The sequence below is a fragment of the Lethenteron reissneri genome, chromosome 65 (assembly GCF_015708825.2).
Source record: "Lethenteron reissneri isolate LAM-NWPU_2019-01 chromosome 65, ASM1570882v1, whole genome shotgun sequence".
NCBI classification, from domain to species: Eukaryota; Metazoa; Chordata; class Hyperoartia; order Petromyzontiformes; family Petromyzontidae; genus Lethenteron; species Lethenteron reissneri.
In genome coordinates this window covers 9935379-9961076 of record NC_083843.1, presented here as the reverse complement: position 1 = coordinate 9961076, position 25698 = coordinate 9935379, and the positions used below count along the sequence as shown (strand labels likewise).

The 25698-nt window shown below is 46.9% G+C and overlaps 1 protein-coding gene across 1 annotated transcript in view; it reads left to right on the top strand.

Moving 5' to 3' along the window:
- Window positions 1-25698, top strand: part of LOC133359461 (butyrophilin subfamily 2 member A2-like) — a 32052-nt gene that overhangs the window by 2050 nt on the left and 4304 nt on the right. The window contains exons 2-5 of the mRNA XM_061577877.1: window positions 5736-5864; window positions 7305-7327; window positions 7712-7815; window positions 13269-13483. Coding sequence (XP_061433861.1) covers window positions 5736-5864; window positions 7305-7327; window positions 7712-7815; window positions 13269-13483 — 471 coding nt within the window. The remainder of the gene's footprint in view (window positions 1-5735; window positions 5865-7304; window positions 7328-7711; window positions 7816-13268; window positions 13484-25698) is intronic.

Below are 25698 nucleotides of genomic sequence, written 5' to 3'. Positions count from 1 at the left end.
AAATGCCATTTGTTACGCGATTCGGTGCGTTATTTGGGGCACATCGTGGGGCGCTCAGGTATTGCTACCGATCCCGCCAAAACGCAGTGTGTCAGCTCCTGGCCGACTCCCACCTCGGTGGGAGGGGTCAGGAGTTTCATTGGCTTCGCGTCGTATTACCGACGGTTCGTCGCTGATTTTGCGACGATTGCCAAACCCTTGCACGCTTTAACATCAAAAGGGGTTCGGTTCCACTGGGGTCAAGAGGAGGAGGCTGCTTTCTGCTCCCTTCGGGAACGCCCTGGTAAAAGCTCCTCCCTTGGTTACCCCGATTTTCTAAGCCCTTTTTGCTCGACACCGATGCGAGCAACACGGGTATTGGGGGTGTGCTTTCCCAGGTGGTTGACGGCGTGGAACGGGTGGTAGCGTACGGTAGTCGGGTGTTGTCTCCTGCGGAGCAAAGATATTGTGTCACCCGTCGGGAACTGTTGGCAATTGTCTATTTCATCCAACAGTATCGTCCATATCTGTACGGTCGGCATTTCACCGTCCGCACAGATCATGCGGCACTACAGTATGCCCTGCGAGTTCAACAACCATCGGGACAATTGTCTCGATGGTTGGAGATTCTCCAGGACTTTGATTTTGAAACCACCTACCGTAAGGGCGTTCGCCACACCAATGCGGACGCTCTGTCGCGCATGCCAACCACCTCCGAATGTGCATGTCTCCTGGGGTCTGGACGTTGCAGGCCTTCAGGAGACGTATCGGTTCCAATCTTGGCGGCCGCCGACGACGACGAAACATTGATTACTAATTCGATCGAACAACAGGGAAGAGATTCCCTGTTGGGGTTGCCCGTCACTGAATGGGGGCGCCTCCAGATGGAGGATACCTCCCTCCTCGGGTGGCATCGTCGCGTCGGCGGTGCTGGGCGGGCGAGGGGTGATTCTGATGCATGGGAAATGGTGCAAGGTCTGCTGATGCATTGGGACGGGAAATCCCATCGACATCGGCTGGTGGTCCCTTCTGGGTTGCAGGGCAAGGTGGTGTGGGCCGCTCATGAGCGCCTTCTACACCTGGGGACCCAAAAGACTCTCGCCTTGCTACAACTTGATTTTTTTTGGCCTGGCATGACGAGGGATGTTGGGGATTTATTGGGATCATGCCCTCGGTGTGCGCAACGAAAACCGCCGGCACGGGAGTCTAACCCACCCTTGCAATCGATCAAAGTGTCCAGAAGAAACGAGCTTGTCGCGCTGGATATTTTGGGTCCATTCCCCGCCACCCCCAGGGGCAATAGATATTTGTTGACTGGTGTGGAGTATTTTACACGCTGGCCTATGGCCTGGCCCCTTGCCAACCAGTCGGCAGCAGCCATCGTGGAGGCCTTTGTTCAGGGATACGTCCTGGACAAAGGTGCCCCGGAGCGGCTGCTAACCGACCAGGTCAGAATTTTTTCCGGTAAACTACTCAAACAAGTCTGTGAGCTCCTGGGCACGAAGAAAATTCGTACCTCCCCGTATCACCCGCAAACTGACGGGATGGTCGAGCGTCTGCATCGCACCATCACGTCAATGTTGTCACAGCAGGTTTTGGACTCACAGACCGATTGGGACCTGCAAATTCAAGGGGTCTTGGCGGCGTACCGGATGGCACCCCACGCAGCTACGGGATTTTCCCCCTTTGACCTCATGTACGGCCGCGAACCCGACCCGCCTGTCCGTGCCCAACTGCAGATCCCCGAGCCGCAGGGAAAAAACTAAATTGGCTGACCATGTAAAATTTAATCTGGCCAAATTGACAGAGGCGCGGGATAATTATAACCAGCCTCGTCAAAAAGCGAATGAGCGCCTCAGACTGGGTCGGGCGCACATGATGCAGTGGAAGCCGGGGGACAAGGCATGGCTGCACTGTCCCCAGGTGCCACTGGCAACCTCCTCTAAGCTGGTGCGGCCGTGGCGGGGCCCTGTGGAGGTGGTCGAGGTTTTGCGACCGCAGTGCGTGCGCATCAAATGGGGGAAGCGGCGGTGGTTCGTGCACCCCTCTAGGTTAAAACCCTTCGTTGCGGTACACAACCCCACTTCACACACGCGTGGCCAAACATGTGGGGGGTCGACCGACTCACTGGGTCCGTCTCCGTCGCCCTCACCTAATGCCTTGCCGGCCGTGCCACCTCCAGGTGCATCAGGAGTGACGGGCTCACGCCCGACCACCCCTCCTGGGGATGCCAAAGGTCGCGCGGCGTCGGATGAGGACTCACTCCGAGACGGACAGTTGCCACCTGACGGTCCGCCACCCGGGGTTACCCCATGTGAGGGGCCCGCTGCAAGGACACGCGCTAAAATGCGCAGACTGTTGTGAGGCCGGAAGATGTGTACATAGGTTGTGTTCATTGTGTGTTGTGTGGGTGGTGTGTTCCCTGCTCATTGAATGTACATATGTTGGGTTCACCATGTGTTGTGTGTGTGGTGGGTTCCCTGCAAATTGTATATAGGCTGTGTTTTTTTTACGGAATTCGTATTTATTCAGGGGGGGTGCGTCGGGTTGTTTTCTCTTCTTGCTGTGGCGTTTTGTTGTGTTCTTGTTGTTGTTCCTGTTATTGTTGAAAAATAGTGAGGCACACGCGCGGTCAGGGGGTAAATGCACCTTTATTGTCATTTTTTTTGTATGTTGGCAGCCGGGACGGCTGCAAGCTATGCAAGGGGGGGGGGGGTGATGTAGGGGTGTTAGAGAGAGAGCCCGTTATGCATGGCAGCCTATGGCAAACAAACACAGTGGGCGGGGCTACGTAAGTGCACGGGGAGGTGCCCTCTACGACGTCCGAGCCAGGCACCCTGGGGGGGGCTGATTCAGGCGTTACGATCCCCCGGGGCCCCACCCCTCAGCGAGGGGTTGGGTATAAAAGGGGATGTATCAATGGGCTCGGCAGTAATGTTAAAGCTAACCAGAGAAGACTGAAGATGTCTTAGATAGAGCCCTGGACTCCCCTGGTTCGCTGTCCTTATCAGGGCCGAACAGGACCGAGCCAGTGGCGTGGTCCCGAGAGCCAGAGCCGGTGCTCTTGTAAGAGCTGGTCTGGGACTCCGGGTACCGGGCCCGACTTACCAGTGTCGGGCCAGATAGCCTCCCCTAGCCCATTAGTGGAGGACTAGGAGGCAGGCTAGGAGTAGCTAGGACGTGTATCCTCAGCTAGTCGGGTGAGGGGGCCGATACCCCCTCCAGTGCTGTATACCACGAACGTGCTGTGTTATATAAATCCGTGTGCCTCCAACTCCGGTGTCCAAGAGTCGTGAACGCTACTACACAACTATGAAGTAAATTATTGTCTTTCGGCCCAAGGTGCGCTGGTACCACATACACATATCAGCATCCTCGTGTTCGAACATGGTGTTTGTTTTTGACATTCCGTTACTATCGCAGAATTCCAGTTAAATCCAGTTAATCCTCACCGTTCGGTTTCAGATCAGGGGGGACATTCCCCCTAATCATGCCTCTCCAGGTTTCTCCATATTTTCCCACGTGAGCATTGACATCGCCCAATAAGACTATGGAGTCGGTAGGCGGCACGATTGAGCATTGCACCCACCATCTCCAAGAGGGCCGAAAATTCTGAACTGCTGTTGGTACATATGCACAGACAACAGTCAGAGTTGTCCTTTCTGAGACCCGATGTCTCATTGAGGCGACCCTCTCATCCACTGGGACAAACTACAACTGAACAGCACCCAGCCAGGCTTGTGAATATCCCCACACTCGCCCGGGGCCACTCACCAGGGGTTTCTCCAGAATAGAAGAGACCACCCCCAATCAAGAAGTTAGCGTTCATTGCCAATGCTGTGAGTGGAGGTGAGACCGACTATATTTAGTCGGTACCTTTTCACCTTCTCCACTAGTGCCGACTCCCCCCCCCCCCCCCCAGTGAAGTGACATTCCATGTCCTAATAGCTAGTACCCATTTTCAATGTTCAGTCCTTCTGACACCATCCCACTCCCTGCAATACTGGCATCGCACCCGCCCCTCACCCTTCATCCTGCAGATGGTGGGCCCAGAGGACGGCGTCACTTAGCCATTTCGGGCAGGGCTCAACCGAATTACGTGGGTCTCCCACCCACCAGGTGCTTCTTGGCAAATACCACCCTCAGGCCTGGCTCCAGGGGGGCTCCCGGTATATCTTGTCTGGGTCAGGTTCTCTGATTTTAGTACTTTTCAACCATTCATAAAGTGATGCTTTTTTGGACCATTATTTGTCTGGAAGCTCTGCCCAGACCTGTTAACCAAAGCAGATCCTACCAGGAGTACAAGACTCCAAGCGACATAGCTCTGAGGGTCATTGGAACACAGAAACCCCACCACCACGAAAAATGTTACGAGTATCCAATGTCATGCAAATCCTGATGTAAAAGTGGGCATCAAGTCAGCTGGTGATAATAATTCACACAACATCTCCATGTTGTGGAGAATATTAGTAATACAACCAGAAAAGCAGATCATTGATCTCCATCAAATATCTGAGCTCAGAGTGATTTGAAACGGTGGAGGGAGGGGAGAGAGCCCAGCATATGTGTAGTGGGTTCCGAACTGACAGAGACGGTGAAGTGGAGGCAGCACTATTTATTGTAACTCAACACTTAGACAGGCAAGGTATACAACACTGGAAGGGGTAACGACCCCTTCACCCGTACGACACTGGGATACACCCCTAGGCTCCCAGGTCCTCCCCTAAGGGCTCTAGGGGAGGCTAACTGGCCTGGCCCAGCCAAGGCTCAGGACCTGACCACCAGCCACACAGATCCGGCCTTTAGAAGGACATCGGCTCTGAGGCTCTGGGGTCACACCGCTGGCTTGCTCTGCCCGGCCCTGAGAAGGACAGCGGGTCAGAGGAGTTCCAGTGTCTATCTAGCCGGTCTTCAGTCTTCAACTGGGTCTTCTGACTATAGCTTGCGAACACTGCCCCTATCTCTCTGGCTCCCCGTCTGTTATACAAATTCCTCACCGAGGGGCGGGGTTCTGAGGGATCACAGCACACCCCGCAGCCCCCACCCGTTGGTAGGGGCACGGGGGATCCAAAGCCCACAGCCCTCTTCGAGTAAGCCCAGGGTGCTAGCTGTAACTGATGTGTGTTTGTCCCATAACACTGTAACAGCTGTAACTGGTGTTTGTCCCATAACACCACTACATATGTTTAGAGAAATGGACATTCCAATAACGTAAGGGAGTTTTAATAACAGATACTTTTAGTAAGTTATTAGTCGTTATTTTTCTCCATATATGTGAATAAAATATCTCAGTTGTATTGAAAGATATTTTTTAGTATGTATTGGGTAGGTACATTTGTTTTAGGAATGCATTGTAGGTCATATAATGGCACCGTATGGATAATTATATTTTGATTGACAATTTAATGTTTCTCTTTATGATGTGTTTATTTCCACTGAGGAATACAATTTTGCTTTTTATCTTACTAACCATATTATAGATGTGAACGTCCTAGATTCTTCAACAGTTATTGACCTGTTCACTGAGATGTGAGTGCAGAGACATAATGTAAGAGGCAGGGCAAACTAGGTTTAGAGTAGCCAGAAAAAATGTGACTTTGGTATTTATAGCATTAAATATTAAATGATATCAGTCATCGCACACCCTTGCAGGATTGCATGGTCCAGACCAAGGCTCGCATCTCAGGCAAGTTCACCCGCATGAGGGTGATGCTGGATGAGGACGAGAGGGCAATTTGGATCGCGTGGACGTGAAGGGGCTCGAGCTGCTGTCCCAGATCGAGGAGAACATCGCTCATTACGAGCACGAGATCAACGAGCTCCATGCAGCAGCCACGCGCCTGCACGCTCTGCAGGAGGAGAGGGACTCGCTCACGTTCCTGCAGGTAGAGTGAGAAGGCATCACCCCACCTGGCCACCATTGACCACTGTTGCCTCTGCAGTGGCGATGTTTACGCACACAACCAGGTACTCCTTTGAGGCTGAGTCGACCTTGGGGAGGCCCAGGACCCATTCAGATAATCGTCACTGGTGTTGGTCGTGAGCAGGAATCGAACTCGTGTCGTGGGTTGGTAACGCAGTGCGCTTACCATTGCACTACCACTCCCCCCACACTAACTTGTACACGCACGCACATACGAGCACGGGCGCACACATGCACAAACACTCACTGCCAGCACGAGGCTGACTCATTACATCTCACGAAGGATCGCTCCACTGAAAAAACATTGTTCCGTGATTAAGTTCGCGTTTCACGTCGAAAACTGACTGTACATTTAGAAAGGCGGCACATGCAAGGTATCACAAAGAACATAATAACGCAACTTGCATTGTCAATACAATCTATGGGCCGTAGATTGTTTTGAAAGAAGTCCACCAACGTGAATTTGTATGTTCTAGTAAAAATATAACTTACCACTGAATTTCCAAATAATAAATAAACGATTAACATTTTGCCTTTAAACTTTCGTGACTGCAGGAATTCATATTCTTTGAGTTCTGTCGGTAAAGTCACGTAGATAGAAAAATAATAATAAAAAGAAAGTAAATACAAATAATACAAAATAAAATACATTAGTGTTTTTTGTTTTATATTATTATTGATTTAAATTTTATTATTTGTATTTTAATTCACTTTATTTTTATCATAATATTTCTATCTACGAAACGAGTACAACGTTTTGCCAGTAATTATAACCAGCCTCATCAGGTGACCGTCAAAATTGTGGAGAAATTCTCCTGTTTTGGTCTTAGAGGAATAAATGTGATGTCATCACTGTGAGCCAATCAGGTGCGAAGCCCAGAGTGGGAAAGGTGAGTTAATGTTTGCATATAAATGACAATGTATCTCTCTTATTAGTTGGGTTATTCACAGTTAATCAAGACACAATGCACGTACGTTATGTATGTACATTAACGACTTTTGGGCACAAAATCGTATCAAAGGTGAGCTTCTCTTGAGGTTTTTGAGCCTGAAAATTGTCCCAAAAATTCTAAACTTCTGACAAAGGTAACGCGATGCTCTGGGTGTAAGTCACCCTCGCAGTGGATAATTATTTCCAATGTTGGTTCACAATCACTGCCACTCGATGTCGAGTGCCACGTACGTCTATTGCCCGTGGCAAGGGTTTGAGAGGCCACACCTTGCTGATGAGAACCATCGAGTCCAAACGAGTTCACGGCTTTGTCTTGATTGCAACCAACAACACTGGGATACGCAAATGGCTGAGTGCAGCTCAGCTCATCGCATCTACCAATCACCGTGTGGTTAATATGGCTGAAGGTGAACTGATTCGCGTCCCCTGTCCTGTGTCTGACTCCTGCAGGTTCACCTGAAGGAGACAAACCGGTAGGGATACATGAACTCCCACAGATTAATACACGGGGTGACGCCTTGTGTGGGACATGGGCTGCGTGATGATGAGTGTAATATCGCTGTGTGTAATGATGCTGTGTAAGGCACTGGCTGTGATGATGTTGTGTGTGATGCTTCGTAAGACACTCGCTGTGTGTGATGCTGCACGTGATGATGCGATGTGTGATGATTGTGAGCGATGAAGCTGTGTGTGATGATGATGCTGTGAGTGGTGATGCTGTGTGTGATGATGCAGTGTAAGACACGGGCTATGTGTGATGGTGCTGTGTGTGATGGTGATGTGTGTGTTGGTGCTGTGTGTGTTGGTGCTGTATAAGACACGGGCTGTGTGAGTCACTGCTGGTTCTGGTGTCATAGGAGAGACGCTCAGAAGGAAGCTCCACACTCATCTTTCAGCAAAAAAGACATCGCCGTGATCAGCGCCCTGCAGGGAGCTGGGGTCAACCTGCTGGCATTCATGTGTGAGTTCCACGGACTCTTACCACCTGTGCGTGTGTGTTATTGTGCGTGTAATTGTGCTTGTACAAGTATGTTGTGGAGCGGTAGTGTAGTGGTTAGCGCACTGCGCTATGAACCTGGCGTCCCGAGTGTGATTCCTGCTCAAGGCCAACACCAGTGATGGATTATCTGAACCGGTCCTGGATCTCCCCTAGGTCGACTCAGCCTCAATTGAGTACCTGGTGCGGTGTGTAAACATCACCACTGGGGAGACAAAGGCGGCCTGACATGGTGCTGGTCACTCACCCCCTGGTGTGCCGTGCAGGCCTTCATAGGTGCTTGCTAACAGCACTTGCCCCAAAAGTTTGTTGAGGATATACGGGGGCATCTTTGTCTTTGTAAAAGTGTATAGATCTATATTGAACCAACCGTGCAAATCGGAGGTGTATGGGTGTATGGATGAGCGAGAGTGAGTGCGGATGTCCAGTGAAGATGGGATGTATTGTGCACTGAGCTACAAACATCGTCACCAACAGGCTATTCATGGCTAACATCAGTGGTGAGTGGATTCAGAACCAATTTTGGAGCTCTCCTAGGTCAAATCGTCCTAGGTACTCATTAAGGCTGTATTGTAAACATCACCACTGCAGATACAAAGGCTGCCTGGAGGATTTGTATGGTTGAATGATAAAGACTATAGATTTTAAAACAAGATCAAGGTACGCTTAGGAATCTTATGGTTGATTGTTAATACCCAAGGATCATACATCCAAACTAAGACATAGGAGTCTTAGGCTTCATGTTAACAGTTTGATGCACATAGAGTCAAACTAAGGCACCTTTACAATGTTAGCTTCCCCAGTTAATGGCTGAGGCTCACAGAGCCAGACTAAGGCATTGCCTTGATTAATCTTGCCTATCACCGCACTGCACGTGCAAAGATAAACATTACGACTGTAATATATTCATTGGACACTAATATTTAGCACAAACACGAGCATATTTCACTACTACTTGAGCTTCATTGATATTACACGTGTGTATTATCCAGTGAGGATGCTGTTGGCCAAAGTAACCATTGTAGCAGATGAATCTATGACTATAAGTCTTTTCTGTAATGGATGTCATCATCAGACTCGAGAGACTCCATCACCGTTGTGATGCACAGGGTTCTTTGATAATGCCGGAGGCTCATAACCAGACCAAGGCAGCCTTAGGATTCTCAAGATTCATTCATATTTCTTGAGGCTGCTATATCCCTACTTAGGCACAGTAAAGATTATTGGGGTTCAAGGTTAATACCTGAGGCTCACAGAGCCTTCTGGGTTATCACTGTGGCTCACCATGTGTATCACTGTGCAAACAGATACATTACTTTTGCCCATGTGTAGAGAAGTTCCGACGGACGTACTCGGAGACGGAGGTAAGTTAGGGGCTTCCGCCAGGGTTTATTAACACTTATCAATATTACACAGGGTACACAACTCCCAGGGGCTAGGGGTCCTACTCTGAGTCCGGGTCCCTGCCGGCTAGCTCCGGTCTCTCTCTCTTGTGTCGGATCGTGGACTCTGCCGACTCCACCGACCGGAGAGAGAAGCACCTCTACGGCTACCACTGGCTTCTCCCCAGACTCCCTATTCGATCCCTCTCACTATCCCTGGTTCCCTCTTCACCCTGTTTACTATCCCCGTTCCTATAGTGACCCCGCTTACGTCACGGGGTATCCCTTAAAAACCCTAGGAAACGTGACGTCATCGCACTGAACGGCACACCTGACGTCACGTCCCCATTTTACTCCTCTACATTACCCCCCCCTGTGAAAAAAATTCAGCCGACTCGGCTGTAAACAATATAAAAGTAGAGGAGTCCCAGAACCACAAACCAACATATTGCAATACCTCTACATTAATATACAGCACACACACGAGTGTAAAGGAGTATTACATGAACTATATTAACCCTACACGTGTGTATTATTGAATGAGGATGCTCTTGCTATGCTGTGTTTGTGTGATTGTTTTACACAGAGACGCTATGGCTGAGATTCTGAGGATTCATTATTAGTAATTGAGGCAGCGTGATACAGACTCAGACACAGTTAGAATTCATAGGGCTCTGTGTTAATGCCTAAAGCTCTAAGAATCAAAGGCACCTTTAGGATTCTGTGTTAATATTCAGAGGTTAATCAGACAGCCAGCCATGGGCTTGACCTTGGTTGACCGTGTAAATCACTACCTAGACAAAAAGGTTAATTACTATAAAACATATATACGTACACATTAAAATATAGCACATACACACAGATGACTGCAAATCACTATTACATGAGCTCCATTAACACTGCACGTGTGTATAATTGAGTGAGGATGCTATTGCTATCCTGCGTGTGAGTCTGACACACACACTCACACACGCTAGGGCTAAGATGTTTAGGATTCATTATTAGTGCTTGAGGCAGCGAGATCCAGACACTTTGAGGATTATTAAGGTTCAGTGTTACAGCCTGATGCTCTCAGAATCAAAGGCAACTTTAGGTTTTAGTAGACAGCCAGACCAAGGCATAAGCTGAGTTGTCCGTGCAAATCACTACACAGGCAACAACAAGTTAATTACAAAAGAACACGTATCAACATATACCAATACGTTGATATAGACAGAGATCCCTCGTATGGCCTTAACAGACTGTTGGGGCAAGTGCTGTTAGCGAGCTCCTATGAGGGGGTGGGTGGCCAGCACCACGCCCGACCGCCTTTGTCTCCCCAGTGGCGATGTTTACACACCGCAGTCATCACTACACTCTCACACACACACACACGAGTGTACATCACTACACTATCACACAGACATGAGTGTACATCACTACACTATCACACATACACACACGAGTGTACATCACTACACTATCACACAAACAAGTGTACATCACTACACTATCACACACACACACACGAGTGTACATCACTACACTATCACACACACGAGTGTACACCACTACACTATCACACACACGAGTGTACACCACTACACTATCACACACACATAGTGTACATCACTACACTATCACACACACACAGAGTGTGCATCACTACACTATCACACACACACAGTGTACATCACTACACAATCACACACACACACGAGTGTACATCACAAAACTATCACACACTAACACGAGTGTACATCACTACACTATCACACACACAGAGTGTACATCATTATACTACCACACACACACACACACACGAGTGTACATCACTACACTATCACACACACAGAGTGTACATCACTACACTATCACACACACGAGTGTACATCACTACACTATCACACACACACACGAGTGTACATCACTACACTATCACACACACACACGAGTGTACATCACTACACTATCACACACACACAGTGTACATCACTACACTATCACACACACACACGAGTGTACATCACTACACTATCACACACACACACACGAGTGTACATCACTATACTATAACACACACACACACACACGAGTGTATATCACTACACTATCACACACACACACGAGTGTACATCACTACACTATCACACACACACACACGAGTGTACATCACTACACTATCACACACACGAGTGTACATCACTACACTAGCACACACACACACACACACAGTGTACATCACTACACTATCACACACACACACGAGTGTACATCACTACACTATCACACACACACACAGTGTACATTACTACACTATCACACACACACGAGTGTACATCACTACACTATCACACACACACACACGAGTGTACATCAATATACTATCATACACACACACACACGCGTGTACATCACTACACTATCACACACACGGGTGTACATCACTACACTATCACACACACACGAGTGTACATCACTACACTATCACACACACGGGTGTACATCACTACACTATCACACACACGAGTGTACATCACTACACTATCACACACACACCAGTGTACATCACTACACTATCACACACACGAGTGTACATCACTACACTATCACACACACACACACACGAGTGTACATCACTACACTATCACACACACACGAGTGTACATCACTACACTATCACACACACACACGAGTGTGCATCACTACACTACCACACACACACACACGAGTGTACATCACGACACGATCACACCCACCTCGTGTGCCGTGTCGGCCTTCACAGGTGCTCACCAACACCACTTGCCCCTACAGTCTGTGAAAGGTGACACACGGGAGACGTTTGTGTTTGTTGTACACACAGAGACGCTACGGCAGTGTTGATATCCACGCCGCCGCTGCTGCTGCGATCCACTGCCTCCCACGGTCGCTACCGCCACAGGAGGGCTGAACGATTAATCGATTTCAAATCGAAATCGCAATTTGAAACAATGCGATTAGGAAATCGCAAAGGCTGCGATTTTTCTGCGATTTGAAAAGTCCTATTACTTTCTTAATGGAATTGTTTGTCTATTATTATTTTTATAACTTTATTTATTTAACCTGAAATATTTGTTCTATATTTAATTGTTCTTTTTCAAAAATTATTTTTTATTAAATACATGTTGGAAGGAATTCATATATTTTAAGTTCTCATCCTTGCATTATAATATATAGAGCAGTTAATATTTGGATTGTATCATGTTTTCATGCTCCATTACATGTTTTAAATATATTACACAGTGACTATTGAACTGAAGCTTGACTTTTAAAAAATGTAATCGCAAATCAAATCGCAATCTCTGTCAGAAAAATCGCTATTAGAGATTATCCCCAAATCGTGCACAGAGTGCCCGACCTCCTGGCACCTCGCAAAGCCCCGCAGGGGCTGGGCCTGGGCAGGGCTCGCACGGGCGGCCACCACCACCCTGCCTAGCAGGTGCTACAGGGTCCGGGGCCACGTGGCGGGGCAGTCACCACCCTGCCTAGCAGGTGCTACAGGCTGCGGGGCCACGTGGCGGGGCAGTCACCACCCTGCCTAGCAGGTGCTACAGGCTGCGGGGCCACGTGGCGGGGCAGTCACCACCCTGCCTAGCAGGTGCTACAGGCTGCGTGGCCACATGGCGGGGCAGCCACCACCCTGCCTAGCAGGTGCTACAGGCTGCGGGGCTACGTGGCGTGGCAGCAGGTGGCGGGACGGACAAACGCACGCTGTACTGTACTTCTGTGCTCTCGCCAGCCGCGCCGCCTGCCTTCGCCAACGCGCGGTGACCGGCGTGGTGAAGGATGGTCAAATGTCCCCCGAGACCCGCACGGTGTAGGGAGGCCTTCATCCAATTGCGGATTGACAAAGTACCCGTTACATGTCATCACACCGATAGCTACGCATTACAACGTTGTGTAACAATGATCATTATGAATTGCTCTATTGTAGTGTACGTGCGTGTTAGTGGACGAGTGCTATTGTTATATAGTGGTGCTGTTGTTACACGGCTACTGTGATTATCGTTACTGCAGATGGACGCTCACCGACTGTGGACCTCAACTCGGCCTGCAACAAACTCCAGATTTCCTCGGACCTCAGGACAGTGACGTGGACCGCTGTCTCCCAGGGTCGCCCCGATCACCCATACCGCTTTGATTACTGGGACCAAGCCCTGTGCTCCGAGAGCTTCTCGTCGGGTCAGCACTACTGGGAGGTGGACGTGGAGAATGTGGCGGATTTCTGTCAGGTTGGAGTCGCGTATGGGACGATCGCACGGAAACGGAAAGGGAGTGGTGACGAGTGTAGCCTGGGAAAGAACGACTCATCCTGGGTTTTATATAAAGATTACAACAGCTGCTCAGTGCTTCATGGTGGTGTAGAGACCTCAGTGCCGGTGACGGATCCTCCCCAGAGAGTCGGGTGTCACCTGCACTGGGAGGCGGGGCTACTGTCGTTTTACCACGCCGACTCCATGGAGCTGCTGCACTCCATCCACCACTCGTTTAGTCAACCGCTCTACCCCGCACTGAGTGTGGGTGGTGGTGACTCAGTGAGGATTCTGGATCTGAGTCGTGCGTCTTGAGAGCACCGAGAGTGAGCAGCGCAGAGAAACGGGCACAACGCACAGACTCACGCACACAAAGACACATTTACCCCGTGTAGCCTTAACAAACTGTTGGGGCAAGCGCTGTTAGCAAACGCCTAAGAAGGCTGGCACGTCATTCGAGGGAGTGGGTGACCAACACGACGACTGACCCGACTTTGTCTCCCCAGTGGTAACGTTGACACACCGCACCAGGAACACATTTGAGGCTGAGTCGACCTAGGGGAGGCCCATGACCCGTTCACCAACACTATTGACGATTATCCGATTCGGTCCTGTGTCTCCCCTAGGGTCGACTCAGCCTCAAATGAGTTTCTGGTGCGGTGTGTCAACGTTACCACTGGGGAGACAAAGGCGGGTCAGTCGTGGTGTTGGCCATCCACCCCCTTGTGTGCTGTGCCAGCCTTCATAGGTGGTCGCTAACAGCACTTTCTCCTAAAGTCTGTGAAGGATATACGGGGGATATTTGTGTGGGTGAGTGGGTTGGTGTGTTTATGCCTTTCTGTGTCTTTGTTATTGTGCCTTTGTCGTCTTGTCTGTGTGTGTCTTTGTTATTGTCTCTGTGTCTTCGTGTCTGTGTTATTGTGGCTGTGTTATTGTATCTGTGTCATTGTGTCTGTGTCTTTGTGTGTCTGTCTGTCTTTGTGTGTGTCTAGACATGGTGCTTGCCACCCACCCCCTCGTGTGTAACAGTGCCGGCCTTCATAGTTGTTACTCGCTATTTACAGAACTTTCCCTAACAGTCTGTTAAGGCTACGCGGGGGATTTTTGTCTTTTTATAGAGGTGCATGTGCGTAGTGTGGGGTGGAGTGGTGGTGCAGTGGTTAGCGCACTGGTGGGGGAGGGCGGGGGGAGCCAAGCTTCTCTCTGACGTCATCGTCCCTCGCACCTCGCGCCGCGTGGCGCTCAACGCCGAGAGGGCGGAGCTCCACCGCGGGCGTGCTGGGAACACGCGTCACGTGACGCTGCGGGGTGACGCGCGCCGTCCCCCTCGCGGTCACTCACTCGTTGGGCGATAAACCCGGGGTGGGAATGGGATGGCATCACTAGGGGGGGGGAACTACTCGTGGTGTGTGCTGAGCGTCGCTGGGATAAAACATTTTTGTTATAACCAGGGGTCGAATGACCCCCCCCCCCCCACTCAAACTAGTTTTATTTTACAGGGCATAGAGAGAGAAGCCATTTAACACATAGTAGTAGTAGGACGTCTTTCGTCACTAATATTATTCGTAAAGGTTTGTTTTGATTAATATTTTCATTATCTGCTGTCAGACTTTTGGACCTGAAGCCACAACCTTCGATTTATGGGATAACGCTTCTGCTGACAACAATGGGAACTGTGTTTTGACTTTGAAGTGGGTTAAAGTTATTAAGCGCCTGATATATATCTAGAGTGAGGATCTACCTTACAATACGACACGACTAACATTGTCTCAACACGCATTAATAACACAAAGACACTTTGTGTTATTACAGAGATAGAGACAACACAAACTCCAAATTTCCAGCAACTGTCAGGGTCGGAATCCAACCAATGACCTCTTGCATACCAGGCGAGGGAGTTTACATCTCCGAGCCACCGCAGCGCCCCTCTTGAACATGAGACACAAATCCGGTGTGAACCCAACCTCGAGTCTCAGGCTGTTTAGCAACGCGTAGAAGATTTGAGACGCGTTGATTATATCGTACCAGTTGTGTAATTATGTGAACGCGAATCGCATTGTGCTCTGGGATGTGGGTGAGATTTCTACTTGCTTCATTGCTGGCATGGGTTTGACTTTTTTTTTGTTTTTGTGACCCAGGTCACTCTTGTCAATGAGACTCATCCTGATCTCCTGAGTTCTCACCTCGTTAAATTTAACTCGACTCAATCATCAGCAGAAGTATCATCAGCAGCAGAATTAATAACAGGAGCAACAGCATCAACAGCAGTAGCTCCATCATAATCATCATCAGCATCAGGAGTAGAACCAGTAACATCAATAATAATGGAATCATTATCAGCAGTAACAGAATCATCATCAGCAGCAGAACCAGCATCATTATCATCACTTTTGCAACCGAGACTCATCCTGGTTTCTTGAGTTCTCACCTGGTTAAACAAATCGACTTTAACACGTAGGCTTTCGCGACCAATATTATCAATGATAAAGGTTTATTGGGTTAGATCGTGTAAATATACATAGACTTGATTGTGTTCTGGGTTACCTGTGAATTGTAATCACATTGTATTGTGGGTCAAGGGTCAATGTGTTCTAGGTGAATAAAAAATAAAATCTGAAATTCTATTGTCAAGATTGTCATCCAGGCTGTGAATGTGACTCTCTCATAGGTGAGACTGACTTGTGTAAACATGTATTTTTGGGATGGTTACTGTTGTTTTGTTTTATGGATGTTATATTATCCGAGATTAAACCCGGGCACGGTTAGTAAATCTTCAGCTTACGCCTTCACAGGTAAGTGCTGTCTGTAGCCTTGGGCCACATTCCATGGCGCATCTCGTGTTATTTTTTGCTGCACTGTCAGTTTGCTTGTTCCTCGTCATCATGAGCTATGATGATGAATGGATCCTGACTGATGGATGATGATGAAGAGCAAGATGATGATAATGACTACACTTGGTAATGATGACCACCACCCACTCACCTGCACCCAACACACTCCGACCTGACACCTGCCACTCCCTAGCCTACAACCCCTCAGCCGTCTACAGAGACCCTCCCTCCCACCTGCCCACACTCACACCTGCTCGGCCATATACCTGCCAATCCTGCCACCCTCCCACCTGCCCACCTCATGCATTTTCAAGCGCCCATTCCCGTCTGATCTCTCTCCCACCTGACCACCTGCAACCCCGTTCACTCACCCACCCGCACAAAGACAAAGATCCCCCATATAGCCTGAACAGACTGTTGGGCAAGTGCTGTTAGCGAGCATCTATGAATGCCAGCATGGCACACGAGTGGGTGGGTGGCCAGCACCAAGCCTGGCCGCCTTTGTCTCCCGAGTGGTGATATTTATACTCCACACCAGGTACTCATTTGAGGCTGAATCGACCTCAGGGAGGCTCATGACCAGTTCAGACAATGGTCATTGGTGTTGGTGGCCATGAGTGGGAATTGAACTTGGATCGGCAGGTTCATAGCACAGCGCACTAACCACTGCAACACCAATCTCCACCTACATACACACACCTGCTCAACCACCCACACGATCACCCTCCTATCCTCCCACCTGATCCCCCACTCATTTACACTTGAAGTTGGGAGAAAATTTGTCAAACAATTAACAATATGAAGTTTAATATTTTAAAAGACAATTTTAACTATCATACTTAAATAAATCATGAACAAATAAATGGCAATCTTGATTTGAAATAAATGGCAATGATAGAGACGACATACTTTTAAAAAATAACCTTTAATAGGAATGTTACAAGATACAGTTTGGTGCAGAAACCCACAGCCTCACCATAGCCGACGAAATCAGTCCAAGGGACAAACCACCGTTTGCCTGGCCACTCTGGGTTTTGTAAAAATCGCGACCCGTTAACTCCAACACCGCGGTGTGAATGCAACGCTCCTGTCTACGCAGGTGAGAGTCGATTCGTGTCTTGGTTCGTCGCCGCCGTGTGCGCTCCTGGGACAGCGTCTCTCAGCCACAGCGAGCTGCTATTGGTGAGAAGCCACTGAGAGTCGTGGCGAGCGCAGCTCCCACTGAGAGCGTAGCGAGTGGACCTGGCTCCCGTCTGGAAGTGGTCAAAGCCGACCGTGTAACGTGTCTCACGTTGCGTCTAGACAGCTGCGTGATACGAAGCTCGTGTCTGTGACCTTGACCACTTCACGGAGTGTCTCGTGAGGTTTGTAACCTCGTGCTAAGTAATGTTGGCTTCCTTGTTCATCTCCGATATTGTGAACCCCCAGGATGTTGATGGTTAAAATATTTTACCTGGAAAGTCGCTCGATTGAACTTCTCATTCGCAAGGGTGTCCAAGGTGTCAAGTGACACATGCGTAAAAACATCAATAAGTTTACTGTGGACTATATTTTGTTATATTTCACCAGGTAAGGCACACTGAACAATGTAGCTCTTTTTCAGAAACGATCTGGCCATCACAGATGATAGCTCAACGAAGTGGCTTATCATCATGTGGAAATGTATAGCAGTAGCTTAATACTCTAAACGCGTGATGTTGATTGTAAATGTGGAGGGAATAAACGACCCCAGTGAGAAAGAGAGACACGCAAACTCCTAATATGCAGCAGGCGTCGAGGTCGGGATCGAATCCACGACCTCCTGCAGACCAGGCGAGGGAGTTAACATCTAATCACTCCAAATAAAAACGTTACAATCTACATCTTACACGGTTTACGTTTAAATACAATGTGAAACACATTGATACAGAGCCAAGAACAGAGGCAAGGCAAAACACCCACGAGCATCAAAGGGCAATCAAACGCACGAATGCGCGGTGCGCACTGACGGTTCATGTGGGACGTTCTCTCGCTGTCACAAAGTAACTCAACGCGTTCGTCAAACACTGCGTGGAGCTTAAAAGTAACATTAAACGACGTTTCAGGCAACGGACCTATTCATAGGACATCATTGAAAGTTAAAGGAGAAGGGCGATTCTGAATGAGTGCGTGCGTGTTTGGGTTTATACTCTGATGATCATTGCTTGAGTAAATGTAAGGGGTTGGAATTGGTTCCCACGCGTTTCTCTCTGTGTGCACGTGGCAGAGTTTAGCGGATCAACAACGAATTCATTAATAAATAACAACGCCAGCTTCTGCAGCGTGGCGAGCCGTTCTCAAATCACCGATTTTTTTTTAGCGACGCTGCGTTTGGCAGTGGCGCACAAATAACCACGAAGAAACAATATCAGCACATTCGTAGAGTCGCTCTACACTTTTCCGGGCTCGGAATGTGGTGTGAAGAGGGGCCGTTGCTCGAAACGTCACCTGTTGTATACAGTACTACCGTCTAAGGCCATACATTGTCATGAATAAACGTGAGTTTTCTCCAATGTTAAAAATACGTGTGAATTTGCACAGATATATATTTGTGTGCATTTACGTTTCTCCATGTGTCTATAACAGTGTAACTCACACCACTGAGTAGCTATGCGAGTGTGTGTTTATATTTATGAATGAGTTGTAAATGCGTCTGTATTTGTATCTAAATGAGAGTGTAACACACCACTGAGTAGCTATGTGAGTGTATGTTTATATTTACTATCAGGGGGGCCGTTACCCAGACCCAAGCAATGATGTTTTCCATAACATGACACATCACACTATCTGCTGTGTACAGTTCAGATATAGTACACGTGTGTGTGTAATGCTGTTACATACCTTCACCATGTCCTATAGCTGAGTTATAGACAGTGCATAGTGTGCTGTATAGTGTGATGTGTGATGTTGTTACATACCCTCACCATGTACTATAGCTGAGTTATAGACAGTGCATAGTGTGCTGTATAGTGTGATGTGTGATGCTGTTACATACCCTCACCATGTACTATAGCTGAGTTATAAACAGTGCATAGTGCACTGTATAGTGTGATGTGTGATGCTGTTACATAACCTCACCATGTACTACAGCTGAGTTATAGACAGTGCATAGTGTGCTGTATAGTGTGTTGTGTAATGTTGTTAATACCCTCACCATGTACTATAGCTGAGTTATAGACAGTGCATAGTGCGCTGTATAGTGTGATGTGTTATGCTGTTACATACCCTCACCATGTACTATAGCTGAGTTATAGACAGTGCATAGTGTGCTGTATAGTGTGTTGTGTAATGCTGTTACATACCCTCACCATGTACTATAACTGAGTTATAGACATTGCATAGTGTGCTGTATAGTGTGATGTGTAATGCTGTTACATACCCTCACCATGTACTATAGCTGAGTTATAGACAGTGCATAGTGTGCTGTATAGTGTAATGTGTAATGTTGTTACATACCCATACCTGTCAACCCATACGGGTTTACCCGTATTCTTGTACAGGGAAATTGAGTAAAAACATTTTGTTTGTCTATTGGTTTGTGTTTCTCCCTTGTGATGGGACTTTGTAGGATGAACGCTGAGATTTATAAGGGACACGGGGTGACCGATCACGTCTGGATTGGTCCGTAACAAAGAAGGGCACTGATAAGGGGTTGACAGCTCTGCATACCCACACCATGTGCTAGATCTGAGCTGTTAACAGTCAACGGCGAGGTTATTCTTCTTGGTTCTTTCGGTTAAAGTCACGTAGAATGGAAATAATAAAATAATAAAACATAATAAAATAATTATCACGACGTTTCGGCCACAACGCAAGCAGCCGTCCTCAGGTGGAGAACAGGTCTGTCGAGGAAACAGACCTGACCAAGAAGATGAATCCCTGCAGTCACGAAAGCTTTAAGGCGAGGTTATTGTGAGAAAATTATGAGAAGTAAACTCTTTGGTTATTTCGGTAAAGTCACGTAGAATGGAAATAATAAAACATAATAAAATAATTCTCACGACGTTTCGGCCACAACGCAAGCAGCCGTCCTCAGGTGGAGAACAGGTCTGTCGAGGAGACAGACCTGACCAAGAAGTCACGAAAGCTTTAAGGCGAGGTTATTGTGAGAAAATTATGATAAGTAAACTCCTTGCTTCTTTCGGTAAAGTCACGTAGATATTTTTTTTACCGAAACAACCAAAGAGTATGGATGCTTGCAGTCACGAAAGCTTCAAATCATGAGTGATATCGTCAAAGTAAAAAGTCACATCGGTGATTAAATCGCGCGTAGTGAATTGAAAGAGACATTGATGAGGCGTCAACCATTAATGTTGTACAACAACAACAGCAGCAGCAGCAGCTGCTGTGCGTCAACGAGTTGCACCACCCACACGCCGTTCGCCACAACGCGCTACAGACGCAGTCCATGGCGACACGGAGCCAAGGCGAATTCGTCGCTGCACTCCGACAACAAAGAAAGCGGTGGATAAAGCAAAGCACTTTCTGGCAATCACCCGAATGTCAACAAGACGCAGGGAACTACTAACTTTTATATTTATATATATACTGTAGATGTCCATAATGCAGGTTGATTGGGTTAGATGGTTAACCCCCGATAAAACCGTGTAATGCATATTGGTCGCGAAGGCTTTACGTGTTAAACTACTGTGGATGTGTTATGGTGATGTGTTAACTTTTCTTGTACTTGTGCTACTATCATGTTTGTGTACTGTTTGTTGTAACGTTCTTACCCCGTGCCCCGACTGGACGTCTGTTAAAAAGAGCTTTACAGGTCATCGGATTCCTCCTGCAGTATAAATATTCCGATTCTGATGTACGTCAGTCCAAAGATGCTAAATTAACATCTGTGATAATAACAAATCGCATTATCGGTATCTGCTTTGATCCACATTGCTCACCGTAGCTGTTGGGCTGTTCGGAATGTACCAGTCACTCAGCGGGAGCGGGGGGATAGCAAAAATTTCGCATCAACTTTTACTTTAAAACATAAATACACGAAGCAAGTCAAAGCATTATAAAATCACTGTAACCGTTATTATACAATGATTAACAAATTACAATTTGAATCGACGGAATATGGTAAAGTTTTAGTCGTAACACTGTGAAATAATGGTATAGAATCACCCCTGTGGTTGGTAATGGTTTCTCTCTCCGTGGTTCATCGCAAGACAAATTATTTTTTTCAATTGTAATCAAACTTTCAAGTATGTTTTAAACATGTTATTGTATTTAAACTTTTAAATACAGAAACACTTTTTTTCGTGTAAACATCCCCGATTGTAAATGTTGTTTTGGCCAATCAATAGGCGGGAATAAAGAGCGTTAGCGTGACACACGCTGGTGCTTGTTAAAGCCAACGGCGTGAATCTACAGGTACAACTAGACATGTTTGTGTGATGCGGGGCTTGTTTTTAAATCCTTTATATTAAGTTCACTCGCTTGCTTGCGCGCTTACGACCGTGCAAATCTTTCGGTCGTTTTTTAACCCACTTCCCGTGATCCAATCGAGCTGACATTTTTCACACAGACTCGTTGTGCGTGACAATTTATTTTCGTGAAAATTTTTTTCCAAAATTTTACACTTTTTAGGAAAAAATAAATTATATTTAATTACCAATTGCTTAATGGTGGCAGGCAATCATCTTACGCATAGGTGGCAGCCATCTCAAGCCAGAGGACGAGAGAACTCTAGCCGCCACGCATATAAAGGATTTAGAGTGAAAAACTTTGTTTTTACGGGTAAATTTTTTACATCCTTGTTTCTTGTCTGTCTGCAAGCCCTGATACAAATACTCATCACTCACCATCTACACACGACAAACCAGCCGATACCCACAAACATTACTCACCATCTCGTATGCACGCACACACTACTCACCACTCACCATACACACACATTACTCACCAATCACCATCCACACACACTACTCACCACTCACCATCCACACACACTACTCACCACTCAACATCCACACACTACTCACCATCCACACACTACTCACCACTCACCATCCACACACATGACTCACCACTCACCATACACACACTACTCACCATCCACACACATGACTCACCACTCACCATACACACACATTACTCACCACTCAACATTCACACACTACTCACCATCCACACAAACTACTCGCCACACACACACTACTCACCACTCACCACCCACACACATTACTCACCACTCACCATCCACACACACTAGTCACCACTCACCATACAGACACTACTCACCACTCACCATGCACACCCACTCACCACTCAACATCCACACACCACTCACCATCCACACACTACTCACCATCCACACACTACTCACCATCCACACACACTACTCGCCACTCAACATCCACACACTACTCACCATCCACACACTAACCATCCACACATTACTCACCACTCACCATCCACACACACTACTCACCACTCAACATCCACACACATTACTCACCACTCACCATCCACACACACTAGTCACCAGTCACCATAAACACACATTACTCACCACTCACCATACACACACACTACTCACCACTCAACATCCACACACACTACTCACCACTCACCATACAGACACTACTCACCACTCACCATGCACACCCACTACTCACCACTCAACATCCACACACCACTCGCCATCCACACACTACTCACCATCCACACACTACTCACCATCCACACACTACTCACCATCCACACACATTACTCACCATCCACACACACTACTCACCACTCAACATCCACACACTACTCACCATCCACACATTACTCACCACTCACCATCCACACACACTACTCACCACTCAACATCCACACAAACTACTCACCACTCACCATCCACACACACTACTCACCATCCACACAAACTACTCGCCACACACACACACACTACTCACCAGCCGCCATTAACCAGAGAGAACATCTCCCCCAGGAATAAACCCGTTTCGCAGATATTCTGATGGAGATAATGAGACCAAGTAAGAACTGCAAAGTGTAAAAACAAATCCTTGCAGAAGGAAGAGGCAATGACAGAAACGAGAAAAAGGCAGCTCCAACCAACCTTCGCCTTCGCCTTAAATGGACTTTTTCGATTTAAAGCTTTCGTGACTGCAGGGATTCATCTTCTTGGTTCTTTCGGTAAAGTCACGTAGAAGGGAAGTAATAAAATAATAAAAATAAAACATAATTATTTTATTATGTTTTATTATTTTTTGGTTATTTCGGTAAAGTCACGTAGAAGGGAAGTAATAAAATAATAAAAATAAAACAATAAAATAATTATGTTTTTTTTATTATTTTATTACTTCCCTTCTGTCAAGAAATTAAATGGACTTGCTCCTCGCTACATTCATGACCTCCTTCAGCCACGAATATTCCATCAAGATCGTCAAGATCCTCAGCTTGTGCATTGCTCACCGTTCCACCGTCTCCAGGCTACACACGTGGAGGTGCGTTGCAATTATGGCACCTACACTCTGCAACTCGTTGCCCTTCGAGGTCAAGGGGACTTCCGAGACACTGCTCATCTTCACATCTCCACTGCTCATCTTCACATCTCCACTAAAGCCTTATCTGTTTAAAATGGCTTTCTCCCTTTAGTGATGTTCAAATGTCCTTCTCACTTCTTTCATTGGGTGATGTTCACTATTTTCTGACTTACCACGCATAGCACCCCGAGAGCGATTGTTTACGGGCGCTTAGTAAATGTTAATTATGATATTACCATTCCTGAATGATTATGTAATCAGTAGAAACGTATTATTTTATTATAAAAATACTATTGTTGCATTATTAGCGACAAAGTATTATAGCACAAACATTCATTCAGTTGTTATTTAATTATTATTTAGGTGTCAGTATTAAACAGTTATTTAATTATAATTAAGTTATTAATACATAAATAATCGCTCGATCATTGTTTTATTATTATTATTATTATTATCCATTTCCAATTACATATTAATTAAATTAATATAATACCATTATAATAAAATTATACTAAATTTCGATTTAAAGCTTTCGTGACTGCAGGGATTCATCTTCTTGGTTCTTTCGGTAAAGTCACGTAGAAGGGAAATAATAAAATAATACAAATAAAACATAATAAAATAATTCTCACGACGTTTCGGCCACAACGCAAGCAGCCGTCCTCAGGTGAAGAACAGGTCTGTCATTCAGTAATGTCTTTCCAACAGCTACGCCAGTTGTTTCAGGGCACAGGGTCGGCAACCTGTGGCTCCAGAGCGGCGTGTGGCTCTTTGAGGGACCGCTGCTTCGTGAGACATTTTATTTATCAAGGACCACCACCACCACCGTCTCTCGTACTCACATCACGTTCTTATTTATCAAGGACCACCACCACCGTGTCTCGTACTCACACCACGTTTTTATTTATCAAGAACCACCACCACCGTCTCTCGTACTCACACCACGTTGCATTGCGCCTCTTGAAATATTGAGTTGTTTGGTTTCTGTTTTACTTCCGGTTTAGGGGAATAGTTTTTTTTGTAAACCTTGAATACTAACTAATAGCTGTGTGGTTTGCTGGGCAAAACGCACAGCCTCACTCTACCGGAATTTTTTTTGTTTACGTGACAAACCTTACTCATTGGTTGTCGGGTGGTGACGAGTTTAACGACACTTTTATATTTATGCGATCTCACCCAAAAACATGTTTAATGAATAATATTGGTCGCGAAAGCCTACTTATAATTTTAAAGCTTAAATAAAAATTTACACGGTACGGTTTACAGTGGGAAACAGCCTCAGCCAAGCGGGTGTAACCAGTCTATAGGACAAACCATTACAGTTTTCATGGTTACCGTGGGGTTTTTGTAAAAATATTTAAATTGCGACTCTTTAACCTTGACACTGTGTGTGTGAATGTGACGCCACGTCTACACAGGTGAGTACGGGCTGCCGCGTGCAACATTCCAGGGCGCGTCTCGTGGTGTCTATATATTTTTACTGCAGGTTAATAAGTCAGCTCGTTTCCTTGTTCGTTGTCGCTGCTCTGTGATTTTTTTACATCTCGCTGCGGTGGCTGGAATATGTTAACTACCTCGCCTGGTATACAGGAGGTCGTGGGGTCGATCCGAACCCTGACGCCTGTATATGTACTTGGAGTTTGCTTGTCTCTCTCCCCGTAGTCGCGTGAATTTGTCTCCGGGTTCTCCAATGTTTCCCTCCACACTTAGAAACATGCACTAAGAGTGTTTGACTGCGAAAAATATCCACGTAATGAGCCACGTTGTTGAGCTATCAATTGTGGCCAGGTCGCTTCTGAAAAGAGCTATATACCTCAGTCGGCCTTACCTGGTACAATAAAAATAG